The 17038-nt window shown below is 35.0% G+C and overlaps 1 protein-coding gene across 1 annotated transcript in view; it reads right to left on the reverse strand.

Moving 5' to 3' along the window:
• Positions 1–7812: 7812 nt before the first annotated feature.
• Positions 7813–17038, reverse strand: part of LOC123318647 (transcriptional regulator Kaiso-like) — a 49479-nt gene continuing 40253 nt past the window's right edge. The window contains exons 4-5 of the mRNA XM_044905328.1: positions 13955–14319; positions 7813–9821 (exon numbers count right to left, since the gene is read on the reverse strand). Of these exons, the coding sequence (XP_044761263.1) occupies positions 9407–9821; positions 13955–14319 (780 nt within the window). The 3' untranslated portion in view covers positions 7813–9406. The remainder of the gene's footprint in view (positions 9822–13954; positions 14320–17038) is intronic.

The following is a 17038-nucleotide window of genomic DNA, read 5'->3' on the forward strand; positions in this document are numbered from 1 at the left end:
ACTTATGAAGTGCTATGAATAATTCAACAAGATTGGGCGAGTTGTGGAAAAAAATTATAATGAAATAGACAATGTCTAACCGTTCGTTTTCAATACCTTACACCCATGATACACCATTCATTAAATCACCAAAAGATATGAATAGGTCAGTGATCAAAACTTGATGATGAAATCAATGGCCAAAAATAAAAACGGAAAGCAGGAATAAAGAAATAACAGGGTTTGAAATATCGAAAAAAAAATCCCAAAATTTCAAGGTGTGGAAGACTTGTACTTGCTCAACGAGTTTAAAAGTATGAGGTCATATTTGCGATATTGTAGCTCCACAGCATATGAAGTTACTTATTTAATTTTGGGACTTTGTATTGTATTTTCATCTTATCGGAGATCTTGAAATTGCACTTTTCAATTAAAATGAAAGATATTTTCATAAAACCAAATTCTTTTATTTTATCAAGGTGGCCCATACAAATGTACACATTAAATTAACATCTATGAAAAATGTTTATCAATTCCAGAGTCTTCCGAAAAAAAGATGGTGATGCAGTATTTTAATTACATGAAACTGCAACTGTCAGTATTTTGGAAGTAGCCCCTCTTCGATTCGAACGATTAGAAATGAAATTCCCACAGAACATTGCGCCTTTAGATAGATAAAAAAAATGGACATTAAAACCTAAAAAATTTCAATACTGACCTCATTTCTATCAGAATACTTGTAAACAGAATCACTAAGTGAAAACACACACATATCTTCACAAATAGATAAATGAAAAAGAAGATAAAAGAATACAATAATAAATAAGATAAATAAAGAATATTACAAAAAAAGATAAAAATGTCATAAGAATGAGACACAGATAAGTTAACTTCATAAGTTACATTTTTAAATGTAGATATAAATACTGAAAAGAGCATATACATTGAGACTAAAAACTACTGTTTAAAGCACTATGAATAGGATTTTTGCAATGTAATCAGTGCAAGTCAATTGTCCTTACAACAGGTGGAGAACCCTGTGATATGTTCCTAATAGCTAAGAAGTACTATCTAATTAATATTCGAATACATACATTCTAACGGCTTGGTGTCCAGAAAAATATTCGGTGAGGCGCGAATAATGACGATCTAAAATTCTGAAATGAGTATAATCAACACAAATTCCAGCTTCAGTATTTTGCCAATCATTTTATATTTATTTTAGTTTTTGCGGACGAAAAACTATTCTCAGATCATAATATGTCATACTATTATAATTACGAAAGAGAAAATTAGATATGGTAAGCAAACACAAGAATTTTCAGATATACAGGTTTTCCGGAGATAAAATCGACAGAACAAATGGTGTTATAGATACTGCCAATATTATTGCAAAATGCTATAATATACAATGCCAGGGATAAGCCGATTGGGATTTACTTCGGTATATAAATTAAACCAGAAGAGTCCTTAACGAACGGCCTTTGAACGAAATCAATATCAGGACAGGAATATTATTTCTTCTTCATGTTTAATTCTTGTAAAAATAACTCACCTTGTATAATGATTACCACAAATCTTCGCTCAAATGCGGAATTTGCGGAAAAAAATCCTACAAGTACTTGTCAAAAAAGACTCTTGCACCATTTCAGTGATTCAATTATAAATAATTATTTTCAATTTTTTCCCTCAATAAATTGATTGTCGGATAAAATAGCATCAAAAATAAAAAAATGATAAAATAAAAAATATTCACGAAACCATGACATAAATATTGTCATCCTTTTTAATTTACTTCGTACCTTCGTAGTAAAATTTCATGAAATACATATAACAAAAACAAAGCATAAATTCGTATCAGGAACAGAATGACTAATGATGTCTTTTATGTTAAGTATTTGTAAGAATAACTGTTCCTGTATAACAATTATCAATAAACTGATTGCAGGTTGGAAATTTACTGAAAAAAATCTTGTTAGGACTGCAATAAATTTTTTGGTAAACTATATTACCTTCATAATAAAATTAAAAATAGAACACAACGCACAATAATTTCTTGTGATAAACATAACAAAAAAAAAAAATTCGTAAAAACAAAATAAAAAATATATAATGTTCAAAGAGAGAGTGTGCCTTTAGATAATTCCCTGAATTTCAAGATATTTGTGGGTTATTTCCAAGTCTAATAACTCGAAAATAATAATTTATTACGGAATAACTGAAATGGTGCGAGAAACTATTTTGACAAGTTAATTCAGGATTTTTTTGGTATATTTTGAATCCGAGGTCAGATTTTTTATGATTAATATAGAGGGTGAGTAATTTTTTCAAGAACATTACACGAAACAAAAAAGGATATTCCGGTTTTGATATTGGTTTCGTTCTTCGTTCACAGGACTACTACTACTGTATTCATGTACCAAATTTAAACTAAAATCAGTAAATCCCTGTATCTGATATGGTAGATTGAATTCCTCGAATAAATTTACAAAACACTCGTATGTTAATATTGGCAGTCCCGATAATTCGATAAATTTTGTCGTTTTCATTTCTCGACATTCTGAAATGAAATGAAATGATAAAAATATTTGAATATTTTTCCGGAATCATCATCTATTGGATTGACATTATTGAGTAGTAACGCATAACGCTGTGACAATCCTGGGATTTCCTTCTCGGAGGAGGTAAGCTGAACTTTTGGTGGCCAAAAAAGTGCCCTTAAAAAAGGTGTTTTTGTGGTCGGTTATGGAAATTGGAGGGTAAATTCTTCTCATGAGACCAAGCGTGTATTTTTTGGACAACCCTTATCCATAAAAAAGTACATCGAAAATCAGCCAATTCACAGATATATTGACATTGGCCAACTCTGGCCAGGAAATGTTCTATGACATTTCAAATAATGAATTCTTTAAAACCTGAGTTATTCTTATCAATAAACAGTTTTCCTTAAATATCAAAACCGAAGTAAAAGTGGAAACAGATTTCCGTTAATAATCCACCACGTGAAAGGTTGGACTTAAAATTCAGTAAAAACTATAGATCCTTTGAAACTTACCGATGACATCTCCTCTCTTTGTGACCTTGTCAAATGTGAACACCATATACTATGAATTCCATTGAAAGAGAATTGGTGCCCACTAAGTGCTTATTTTGATAATCTTAAAGCTAGTTTAACCAACGAAATTCGGTATTATAAAAAATTCCATTAGTTGAACTGTTGCGCACTGAGTACATAATATGAAAATAGAGCAATAATTTCAAAATATTGGGAATTCAAATGTAGATTGCAGCGACATAGTGGTGACAGTTCGAAGTAAAAAGTTAATGCCTTTACGTCATTGTTCTACGTTCCTCGATGTAAACCATAGACCTAATAATACATTTTATTTTATTAGGTCTATGATGTAAACAAACAAATGATAAAAGTGCCTCAACTTTTTATTTACAAAAATAGCCACCAGAGAGCGTATCGCTTGTTTTGAATTCCCAATACTAATCTATATTTGATGTTCTGTGATCTAGTGCAGCACTTGTGCTACCAATTGGCTGTTTTCTGAATTTCAAAACATATATCGTTGAAATCCTCAACTCTCTCTCTCAACTCAAATATACCGGAAATTTTTTTAACATATTGCATTTTGACTATATTCAGTTACGAAAATTCCGATTTCAGAAGTGCTCTCTTACAAATATTCTACGTCATTTTCACAATCCGGCAACGACCATCGAGCCAGTAATGGCCATCAAAGCCTTAATAATTATTGAATGTGGTAATCACATTTGACAAGAAAAACAATGACAGAAAATTTCATCAGTTTCGAAAAGATATATGGTCATATGCACCGTTTCATGAAACAAGATTAATTCCTTAAACATCCTTTTTTCCATAGAGATTCTATGCTTAAACGTCGTTTTAGAGCTTAAGCTTCGTTCAGTCAAACGGTGCATACGGCCAATAAACACAGAAACAATTTTCTGTAATCTGTGGGTATAGAATTCTATATTTACTTGATCAGTTCCACTGTTGTCGACTCAACAAAAATTACTAGACCCTAGTAAAGCCATTCTACGTCACAAACTTTTACATATGCGAATGTTTACTGAGTTTCGAAGGGTCTATTTTTTTTTTAACCGAATATTAAGACGAATCTTTCACGTGGTGGATAACTAATAGGAAATGGTTTCCATTAATAAGTTTAAATTCGACTTTGGAGTTTTAGGAAAATTGCCAAGGGTGCAACATAGTTAATAATGTATTTCGGATCAGCTGACTTTGACAGCCCCACTGAAGGACACAAAAGTGATGGTATGTTTTTGTGTGATTTCGAGTTTTTATAAATCCTGTTCGATTTTCTGAGAAAATGTCGTTCAGTGAGTATCATTTATCTGTCAGTGGTGATATGAAAGTGCGGTAGGATAAAAATTTAACAATCATTGACAATATTGATTCGTACTATTTGTAGTTTTGTGTTCATAATTGTCATATATTCTTTGTTCGCCCTTCAGCTACATCGTTCGTTTTGCAGCATAGAGTACCCCATGGGTCAATGGTTGCGTTTTATTCGCAAACCCGGGGTCAACCTGTTGGGTTATTTTTGACATCAAGCGTCAAATTAATGCACTACATCACACGCCGTCCTATGAAACGAACAAGGTCAATTCCATTCACAGAACTGGTGTGCAGTTGGTGCATATTTTTTTTATGTCAACTCTCTGTCTTAATTTGTTTCCTTAAAAGCGACATCTATTGGCTTTTTTCTAGTTTCACCCGCATGCTTTTGATACAGTGACTCTATCAAACACAGTGGCGACAATTCGAAATTTAGCAAGAATATGGCGGCTTAGAAGCATAGATTTCAATGCTATAATTTCTAATTCGGAATGCGGATTGGCTCACGTCACGTCACGTGACCAAATCAGCCATATTCTTGCTAAAACGATGAGAAACGAGACCACAATTGTCGCCACTGTGTTTGATAGAGTCACTGTAGTTTTTGACAGCGTTTCTACCAGAATTACAGATGCCTAGCACACTGTCAACGCATTTCGTTTAAATTTGAACAACTCAAAATTAGAATTTCGGTCGCGTATCATAACAATTTACGCCAAGAATCATCTAATTTCCGACATAAATTAGTAATGATGCGCAACTTATTTGAAACTCGCCATGAAAAATTCAATGTAGATTTAGTATGAATGTATGAAAAATTTCTCTCATATACATGTTCCCTGAGTTCTACTTTAATTTTGAATTGAATTATCAAAAGAGATAATATGGCGAGAATATTAATAATAATAATAATTTAATAGAAGAAAATACAATCCCATACTATAATTACTGTGATTTGATACAAAACTCAACTTCAACTCAGTGTTAAGTGATGCAAAATAGTATTGAATGTTGTAGAGGGTCTTACTAATTTTGTGTTTGTGGTTGTTTTCATGTGAAGAAATGACTGGTATATCGATATACGCCTTAATAACTTCATTAATTCATTAATATCTTTTATCGTTTTTCTGGCTAAATATTGTGCCACATACGATTTCCCCAAATCATTTTCTACTTTAAAAAGTTTTGAATTCCATCACATTAATATTAAACAACTATTCGTGAAAAAAATCTATTCTAAGATATCTATCCGTCGCTAGCTAGAAAGAAGAAAGCCGATAGATGGCACTACTTCTTCTAAAGGAGTTGACCCCCCCCCTGCTAACGACTCCGGTTGAAAGTGATTCAGCATGTTTGTGACACTGAAATAGGAATTTCCTAAATACAGAAAAATTGCAACACGTAAAAATGAATCACTTGATCTCATTAGACGTATAAATTATGTATGTATTATGTATGCTTCAAGATGGGAACACAATCGCTATTCGGTTTTCATGGGTAGATTTACATAATCGAAAAAATTGCGAAAAACACCCCTTTTGGAGCTTTGAGGGAGAAAACTTTAATGGATCTAGCATCGAAAAAGACGAATCTACGCTGCACACAGTAGGTATGTATAATGTCGTAGCAGGATACTAAAATCCGTTAGTTGGTAAAATGACTAGTCATTTTGTGAGCTGAGGAATATTTTCTGAAACGCCATTGGAATACAGATCGTTTCTCAATCGGTCTGAAATTTTCAGTTAATTTGTAATCCGCGGACAACGCATACGACGAATTGTCAAATCAAAATCACCGTATTCTAAAGTTTCGGCTTTCTACGTAAATTAACTTTATTGGTATCATTTGCTGAAAATCATTGTTCCAAATATTACATGAAATATGATTCAAATGAAAGATAGTACCAACAAACATAATTTTTTTTACTAATTTATTATCGAATGAAGCGTATCCTCAAACCATTGCATGAAGGCTAGATAGTCTTCAAAATAGAAAGAGTTAACAATAGCAAACAAATTTTAATGTTATGTTATAGGTTATATTAATTACCAGAATAATAATTGAAGTGTATAACTTCTGAAAGGTTTAATAGAAGTGCCACTATCTGAGATTTTGTTTCTTACTTCAAAACGGCTAATTCATATTCATATTATCCTGATTCTCCATAGGTACCGAAGTACCCCTCAGAAGCTGCGTAAGCTTGTGCGAGTTCGGAGAATCAGTTGTGTTCTGTGTAGGCTTTGTTACTGTGTCCTTACGCCACCTTAGGCACAGCACTGTTAATTTGAACCCAAGAGTGAATTGGCAAGGCAAAGACGATATTTAGCTTTTAGAAATTACATATTTCAGATCTCAAGTTCTTAATAAAAATATCCTTGTCTACTTGCCATTTTATATCAGAAGATATTGATCCAACGTGGTGCGAAACTGCATAAACGTAACCACTAAACTCACAAAATTCGACAATACGTGGAATCATGTTCGTCGTTTACAAAGTGACTGAAAATTTCAGACCGATGATGTAACGATCCATATATTTAAAGCTTTGAACATAAATACATGGAATGGCAAATGAAGTGATATGAATGAATTTGTTATGGTACACACATTCGATGATTCTCCATCTAGCGCGACACTACAACAGTGGCGTAAATTATATAAATTTACATATGTCCTACCTTTTCGTATTGAAAATCGATGTGACAATAATAATAATAGTAAAAAATGATCACGCCTAAACTGGCAATGAAATCAAAAATGAGGATAAATTCAGATGCATTCCACCCGCTGATACAACAAGTGTTACGTTCTGAATTGAACTAGCCAATTTGCCATCGTCAAGGCCCCAAATGGAGTACGCCCCATCGAAAGCTAATGCTGACCATGGTTTCGGTCTCATTTGATAGCTTTATTCTCCGATGGAGAACGTTTGGAATTGATGGACCCTTATTAAATACTGGCAAGCGCTACTGAGTAATATTCAGTAACACAGCGACTACTGAGTACTATACAGTTACCAGAGCGCCACCCAGTATGGTACTCCATTTGGGGCCTTGACGATGGCAAATCGTAACACTTGTTGATATCCATATCATCCTCAATAATAATAATGATAATTTTATTCAATCCTTTCAGACACTATATGGTGTATAGATAAGTCCGTCTGAAAACTAAGTAACTAAGACACTAAAAAATCAGCCAAGTGTTCCTGAACAGAGTAAAAACCTTTCTTTAAAAAGAGGTCCTCAATTTCTTTTTAAACATTTTAGTATTCAATTTTTTACAGATAGATGATTGTATAATTTGATACTTCTATACAAAGGACTGCATTCGAATCTGTAGGTTCTGTGTTTCGGAAATTAAAACGTCTGAGCATTCCTTGTATCCTGACAATGATGTCAGTGTCAACTATCTCAATTGTGATTGGCGACACAAAGCAACTATCTCACTCCAGTATTTGGACAATAACAAATGTTTTTCCATTCCTTGTATCTATGTTCCAAGATTTAATCCGTTTAAGAAAATATTCGTCATTTTAGACAGATTATAGTGTCAGATTGCGACATATATTATGATTTCTATGGTAGCATGCGGCGACACTAATCCAGAATACTGGCCCTGCTTTTCTGATCATAGAAATAGAGAATGGACTGAGCATTCCCTATTCAGTACAGTAAGTATGGCAGAAAAATGTAATAAAAGTGACAACCGAACGTGCGGCCAGTAGTTGTCTCTTTCTAGAATTTCGATTGGTCCACACTCACGTCCAATGTCCAGAGAAAAGAGAAGTATTGGCCGCCTCATAGCTTTGTCTCTTTCTACAGAGTACACTTTTATCCGGGTATCGTTTAATCTATCCTCTTTCTCTGCTATAATCGATTTCATAGAAAATCTATACAGTTATATCCACTTCTTTGCTACCCATAACGGAATCTTCATCATTCCCTTCAGAATTAATAATTCCACACATTAACAATCCTTTAAAATTCCAGAATGCGCTTACACATCACTAATCTCGTCAGTCAACTCGTTCAGCTCACCCCCAATCGAAGGGCACAAGAAAAACCCTATTCACATAAAATTTAGTCACTCAATAAGTTATTCGTCATTTCAGGTCTGTTGAAGAATAGTAAGGTTCAGACAATTATTTTCCGGTTTCTGTTAACTCCTGATGTGGTTACATTGGCAAAGTGTTGGAAAAATTTCGAATATAACAAAATACAAACTGAGCAGTGTCAGAATTGAACTGCTCAGTTAGATGTTTGATTGTCGGCATGTTCAGGGAATCAAAATAAAAATATCTTCTTGGGTTCAAAACAAATACGAACACAAAATAAATCTTGACGAATTAAAACAAAAATGAATAAACGTAAGAGATACACACATATAATAAGTGTATTTGTTTGATTGTTATGATCACCTCAAGCGTTATTTAGAAGTTGAAGGGACAATTTACCTGCTTCTTGGGAATTGAAATTTCAATTGCATCTTAACTATGCTTCAATAACCAAAATTTATCAAAACTTTTGAATATAACAAAATACTAACTGCTCGGTTTGATGTTTGACTGTTGGTATGTTCAAAGAATCAAAATAAAAATATTTTGTCGGGTTCAAAACAAATAAGAGCACAAAATATATCTCCAAAAAATTAAAACGAAAACTGAATATACATAAGAGGTACACATATATGATCAGTATAGTTCCTGCTTCTTGGAAATCGAAATTTTGAGTGCATCTCAAGTGTGCTTCAAATACCACATTTATGAAATCTTCCAATCTCAAATCTAAATTTAAATGAGACAAATGAAGGATCTTATTTCATGTTCTTAATTTCAGGTTTTAACATTCCGTACTGTTAGTATTCTTCGTTAAATATTTAGTAGTAGATAGTTATTACCGAATATCTTTCAGGACACCATGCTCAAAACGAACATAATCGAGCTGAAGTAAAGGTATAAAAATTACTTTGGTCTTTATAAATACTTTAAATGGAATAATTACAGGCGTTCCGACGCTCATTTCCTCACCTTCCTTATTACTTTATTTGATCGTTGCTTTCGGAATGATCTGAGTTATTGTTCATCTTACCGTCTTCAGGCTTCTCCTTTTTAACAATAGTAATGTCTGGACAATTGGCTAATACGGAGTTATTTGAAGATGACGAATTATTTGTTGCACTGTAATTTACCAGTTGCTGAAAGGCATTGTTGGGCAAATCGGGCAGAATGGAATCAGCCTCGTCTTCATCCATTTCCAATTCTTCGCCCTCGGTCATCATTTGAAAACCCATGTGTTGAATACCTTCTGACTGGGCGGAAGTAATGAGGAAATTGGAAAGTGTCTGTGGTGTAACATTCAGCTGCTCCGCGGCCCTAAATAACGTCAACTCCTTCTTCTTCAGTTTGTGGATAATTTCACTTGGTGCAGGTTCAGTCCAAAAATCTCTGACTCTGCAAAAAGGAATTAGATTTTATTGAGAAGGTTCTCACATGCAGTCTTGATGAGTTATTTAAAATACAGAATCTTTGAGAAGGACTGGAAAAAATACGGGATTGATGTGGCGGACACTTGATGATAATCCGTAATTTAATTCAAAACAGATTATACGGTTTTCACCAAAATGAGTTTTTAAACCAGACACGTGTTTCGCTGACAATAGCATCTGGGTCATTCATTCATTCATTGCTGTATCCCATTATCGGAAATGAATCTACAAAAAGACATAAAAAAGACAGACTTATATTATCTTAGGGCTAATTGCGACTGTGTGCCCTCCTGTGACTAAAGGGACCCAACCGTGACCTACAGATCCTTCCACACTCCAGGCATGGAAAGTCACCAACCAGATCTGGCCGCCGCTGTATTCTTCTCGAGTCTCCATTATAACTGCGCACCATAGACCTCCACTGTGACCTGTCCAAAGCTGATTTGAGGGATTGATGTAGTGTATCCTTAAACCGCTTATACTGGACTCCTGGTTTCCGGGCTCCCTCTGCCAATTCGCCATACAGAGCTATTTTGGGGAGTCTTGTGTCTTGCATCCACAGAATGTGGCCGCTCCATCTGAGTCGGGCCCTCGTTACTTGAGTCTCAATTGTTATACAACTCGCGCGCTGCAAGACTTCTGCATTCGAAACTTTGTGGAACCATCTGATGTGCACTATTTGTCTCAGATGACGTTAATGCGTTTGTTCAAGCTGTTTAATATGTCGCCTGTAGGGGTCCATCTTTCGCTTCCGTAAAGAATCGTTGGGAGGACGACTGCTTTGTAAACAGCTGTCTTCAGATTGAGGTCCAGATTTTGAAACACTCTGGCCTTTAGCTTTCAGTATGCCCGTGATGCCGAACTGGTACGGTTGTGTATTTCCGTGTCTAGGTTAGCCCAAGTATTTATGAAGCTACCCAAATATTTGAACTGCTCGACCTGTTCTAGAGTTTCATTCTCCAGGCTGATATGTGTTTGAAGGCTTTCTGGCAGACTTATCAGGATTTTGGTTTTGTCAATATGGAGCCCAAAGCTTCGTATATATGTTTATAGATGTCCAGCATTATCTGTAGATCCTGCGCAGTCGTCTGCATATTGAAGTTCCGTGATAAACTTTGAACGAGTTTTTGCTCTGAGGCGCTGCAGGTGAAGGTAAACTGAGGAACTTGAAGATGCTATTGTGATAGCCAAACACGTGTTGTTGTTTGAAAACTCATTTTTGTGAAAATCGACTAAATAAAAAGATAAATCCATTTTAAGTATTCATAATGAGCTGTGCTACCCCTGGAAACCTGACGCTGCAGTTTTTCCAAGCATTAATTATACCATTTTAACCTTCAAAATAAGCTACTATATCAGAAAATCAAGCATATACTCACTATTTCCATTACATTTGGTTAAAGAAGTAGTATTTATAATACTATTAGGAGTACAAATAAGTTTTCGCCGTTTTTGTCAAAAATATGATGTGAAGCGCTGCTCCGACAGAGTATGTGCCATTGACCGGAACAGATTATAATCGGGCGGTGCAATATCTGGTGAATACGGCGGGTGGGGCATCACTTTCCAATCAAGCGTTTTCAAAAAGTTTTTCACCGAAACTTCTAAATGCGGATGAGCATTACTATGTATACTTCATTCAACTTTATTTTAGCAGTCGGTTGGCCATGGAAATTTGACACATTTCACTCTGTATAGTACGAAAATGTGGGGTTATGAAGCTTGTCAAAACATTTTTGGGTTTTAAATCAACGCTATGTTGCCCGTTCTACGTGAAAGTTTCTGTTATTACGTATTTTATCACAATGTCGAATCTCTTCGGAAAATATGTGACGAACATAATTGAGGTTTATACAAACTGATTGAAGGCATACTAAATCCAGTTATTCGCATGGAAAATACAAGAGATCAGTATGATATCATTATATGCACTAGCTTGAGGAGAGTTAATGTTCGTTATCTTCTTTGGCTTACATCATTTGTAGATTTCAAAAATATTAACCCGAAGATAAAATGCATATGATGCAGTGGTTGGCAGTGGTTAATTCCCGAAGGAATTAACAGATAATTACAAGAATGTTAAATTTTTCAATAAAAATCATCTTGCATCAATATAAGTAAAAGGAGTTGAAGGAAATTTCAAGTTAAGATGCAACTTCACCGTTGAACAAAAATTTCACATAAATAAACAGTAACAGGGCAACTTGCGCGTATTTGTGGCTATTCATCTTTATACATTGATGTAATTATAATAATTATAGGTATTTATTAGTACCTTAAGACATTTACATTGTATAGGACAAGTCAAAGTATATATAGGTGAATAATTTTGTGCTGTTTGCAGTGGTATTGAAGGCATTTTTCCTTCAGAGCTCGGCTCAATCTCATTAATTGTGTTCGGTAGCGAGTTCCAGTGGTTGTTCCGCTCGGATGAAGCAACTCGTAAATTTTTGGCCTTCCTCTGCGTTCTTTGTCTTTTACGTCAAAATCACCGTTTTTAAACTTTTGAAACCAGTCATGACATGTTCTCTCACTCAAGACAGCCTCATTATATGCATCTACGAGCAATGAAAGGGCCTCAGCATTTTTTCAAAATGAAAAAGTAATTTGAAAGTTCCCGCAAATGACGGTTATTTGACTCAAATTTAGACATATATGAATGAAAAAAAACTACATGATGCTAATAAGAAGTTATTGGTATTTGGTATGATAGGGTTATATTGTTCTTGAATGAACCACAAATTTTCAAGCCGTTTCCATGCAATTTCTCTCTAAACGGCGGAAACTTATTTGTACTCCTAATATAAATGACATCCGCAATTTCGTTGGCGATAAAGATAGAATTTTCTGTTGATTTCAGAAAGACGTGTACCGCTGTCAGAACAAATTTGCCACATTTTCTGTAAATAAATTCCTCACATGCAGAAGAATTAAGGAATATGGCATAGTACCAATTACAGGAGCATATTGCGTAGTAGTACGCAACGCTTCTTTGCGGAAGCGAAAGCTGGACGCCTGACAGGCGACATATTATACAGCTTGAACAAAAGCAACAACGTCATCTAAGACAGATAATGCACATCGGATGGTTCCACAAAGTTTCCAATGCAGAAGTCTTGCAACGCGCGAGTTGTACAAAAATTGAGACTCAAGTAACGAGGGCTCGACTTAGATGGAGCGGCCACATTCTGATGATGCAAGACACAAGACTCCCCAAAATAGCTCTGTATGGCGAATTCACACAGAGGGAGCCCGAAAACCAGGAGGCCAGTATAAGCGGTTTAAGGAAATACATCAATCCCTAAAATCAGTTGATGCCAATCATAACTGGGAACAACTAGAGTTAGACAGGTCACAGTGGAGTTGTTTGGTACACAGTTATAATTGAGACTCGAGAAGGATCAGCGGCGGCCAGATCTGGTTGGTGACTATCCATGCCCGGAGTGTGGAAGGATCTGTAGGTCACGGTTAGGTCTCTTCAGTCATAGAAGGGCACACAGTTGCAAATAGTCCCTAAGACAGCATAACTCTGTTCGCGCCGTTTTTTTTTTGTCTTTTTGTAGATTTATTTCCGATAACGGGATGCAGCAATATGACCAAGTAGTAGTGACCATCGCACACTGTTGCATATGTCGGAGAATTATTGAATCGACACATAGCTTGGCTATCTGCATTGTGTGTTGCCTGATGTGGCTGTTGATCACGTTGCCCGCCAGATTGAAAGATATTGGAAGTTTGGGGGAAATTCTTTGATTTCAGTTTTTTGAGAAGTGATTGGGAGAAAGAAGGCGAAGGGACAGATTTTATAGAGATACTAAGCGAGAGTAATCGACATGATATGACAGCCAAATTATAATTGTGTTGAAACTGACAGAAACTTGTCCTAGAATAAAATTGGAGGAGGCTTATATCCACCAGTAGGTAAATGAAGGCTGAAACAGAAGGAGAAGAAGACTTTTATAAAGAGGGGGAAGCTCCTATCGGTTTATCTTGATTTCTCGTACTAGCCTAATTGTGCTCAACTTCTCACGCGCTTGGAATGTTCCGCAGAATATTTTCATATAATATTTCAACATAAATTATAAAGTTTTCACTTACCTATAAGGGTGTTTAAGGCAGCCGTACGAATCCCTATACCTTCCGTATAGCGTTCCGTAAGACACTCCGAGTAATTCGGCTGCGACCTTCATTTCCAGATTCTTGGTCTTTATTGCGTCCATAACCCTTTTAGTGAATGGCTCCTCCCAGAATTGCTGTCTTCTCCTGGTGCTCAGGTAATCGTTCATCTTAACCACATCAGACCATTCTTTCTCCAGAGCAGGCGTCAAAAAAGACTGACCGCTCGACGTCGTTACGTTGGAATTCGAATTGCACTTCTTCTGAGACATCTCCTGTTTAATTTCTTGCCTGGAATCGTTGGCGTTCGTTTGCATGTCGAGGAAGGAGTCGTTCGATTCTTGGGGCTGAAATCAGAAGTTAACTTTATGCATATTTATTACGTTATTATTCAGTAATTATTTGGTAAACGTAACACCAGTTTGTCTCCGGTAGTACTTTTCTTTGTTTTTTTTTTGAGCTGTCCGAATTTTGAACGTTTTTTTAACAGTAACATAAGATCGGTTGAGAAATAATCCGCTTTCTGCGTTATGAAAACTTAATATATAGAATTACGAATGGCTTAGGCCCGTTTGCACCAATATCCCTTAAAACGAGTACTTAACTAAGTGTCGTTTAAAGTTAATGGACGCTTAATTTTATTCCTAGTTGCACGACTGTGGCTTAAACGAATCTTAAGTAAGGGGCCCTTAAGTTTTTGTAATAATAATAATAATAATAATAATAATAATAATAATATTTCTTTATTTCAAGTCAAATCAATATGTACAACATAATATGAGGTGAAATAGTGTCAATGATTCCGTCATTCTTCATCTGACATAATCCAATAAACTATATGGTTCCAAATTTAATAGAAACCCATATAGACTGCGTTTAAAACATTTTAGGTTTTCTATCTTTTTAATGCTGTCTGGTAGAGAATTGTATAATTTCAGGCACCTATATTCTGCTTGTTTTTGACTAGTTGTTAAAGTAAATTTGGGGTATATGTAGTCAAGACTTCTAGTTGCATGAATGGGTTTCTTATTTCCGAATTTTTGGAAAAATTGGCTGTTTCTTCTCATGAATAGCAAACACTCTTGTATATAAAGTGCATAAATGGTAAGTAGACCGTTACTCTTGAAAGCGCCCCTGCAAGTTTGATTGTATCCAAGACCACTCATTATTCTTATCACTTTTTTTTGTAAAATAAATAAATCCTCCATGTTCGATGCACCATAGAAAATTATTCCGTATCTTAACTTGGACTCAATTGTTGCGTAGTATACTAGCTTTAAACTCTCTTTGCCAATATACTTTGCTATCTCTCTGAAACCATACACTGTTGATTTAATTTTCCCACACATATGCTTAACATGTTCACTCCAATTCAGGTTCCTATCAATGTGAATTCCCAAAAATTTGGTGGAGTTGCTTAACTTGTAGTTGTCGTGGTTTAAAGTCAAATTGTCCCTATTCTCGTTATTCGGGTTGGAAGGTGTAAAGAGAACCAGCCTAGTTTTTTCCTTGTTGAGGATGAGGTTATTTGCATTGAACCATTTCTCGCTGTTTTCCAATAATGTTGAACTGAGCTGTTGAAGTTCTGTGAAAAGCTTTTGGATTGCTAGTAGATTTGTGTCGTCTACATAGTTTACAGTAAGGGCCTCTTCTTCCCCCGCTCCAAGACATTCATCAAAATCATTTATGTAGATGATGAAAAAGAGCGGTCCAGCAATGCTTCCCTGTGGTATACCAAGAATTAATTCCTGAAAATCGGATTTATATATTTTTCCCTGTATTTCTATCTCTACCATTTGTTTCCTTGATTCAAAATATGATTTTGCCCATTCCAATGCTGGTCCGCGTATCCCATATTTCTCCAGTTTTTCCATCAATTTTTGAACATCCAGACAATCATAAGCCTTTGTTAGATCTAAGAAGATACCCATTGCCAGTTTTTTACCTTCAAATGCCTCCACTATTTTTGTAATAAATTGATATATGGCCGTTTGAATCGATTTCCCTTTCAGAAATCCATGTTGACTGCCCTTGAAAATCGCGTTCTCTGTCAAATATTCCATTACTTGTTTGCAGTATGCCTTCTCTAGAATCTTTGAAAAACTTGGTAATATGCTAATGGGTCTGTAATTCCCATACTCATTCACATCCCCCTGCTTGTGTTTTGGTTTAATTACTGCTATTTTCAAACTCTCAGGAAAAACTCCATATTTCAATGAGTTATTTATGATATACTGTATAGGCTCAATTATTTCCTCTACTGTCTGTTTGATTATATTATTTGATATTTCATCGTAACCACTAGAGTGTTTCTTCTTCAATGTTTTTATGATTTCCCTGATTTCTTCTTTTGTGAGTGGTTTTAGCAACATACTTTTATTTTCCTCCATAGTGTTGTACTTCATATTTTCCTTTGGTAAATTTGATGTTAATGTTCGCGCAGTATTTGTAAAAAATGTATTCATATCATTTGCAGTTTTCATTGGGTCTTCCGTTACATGTATTTGTGTAGTATTTTTGGAATTGTTCAAAGAGTTCACTATCGACCATAGGGTCTTATTCTTATTTTCTGAATTTACGATTTGGTTTTCAATTTTTTCTCTTCTTTGTTTCTTCAAGAGGTTATCATATTGAATCTTTGTTTTTTTGTATATTTCTTTGAATGTGCTATCATATGTACTCAAAACCAAAAGCTTATCAAGTTCTTCTCGTAGTTTTTTGATCTCTGGGTTTATATTTCCCGTTCGGGGTTTCCTGTTTACTTGCACTTTCTTTAATGGGAACATTTTATTGAAAAACTCTAAATATACTTGATGAAAATATTCAAATTGTTTGTTTATCTCTGTCTTTTCAATTTCATACAAAGCTGACCATTTATGCTTGCTTAAAGCATTCCTGAAATGTTCAATATTTACTTGTGAGAAGTTGCGTCTGTATCTGTATTCCTTTTGTATTGGATCAATGGCTAAAACTATTTTTTGAGCGGTATGATCCGATATATGTGTCTCAATGACGCTTACATTATATGGTATTTCAGTATTTGTGAAGATACCATCAATACATGAT

Source organism: Coccinella septempunctata, chromosome 8, assembly GCF_907165205.1.
Source record: "Coccinella septempunctata chromosome 8, icCocSept1.1, whole genome shotgun sequence".
In the NCBI taxonomy this organism is placed as follows: Eukaryota; Metazoa; Arthropoda; class Insecta; order Coleoptera; family Coccinellidae; genus Coccinella; species Coccinella septempunctata.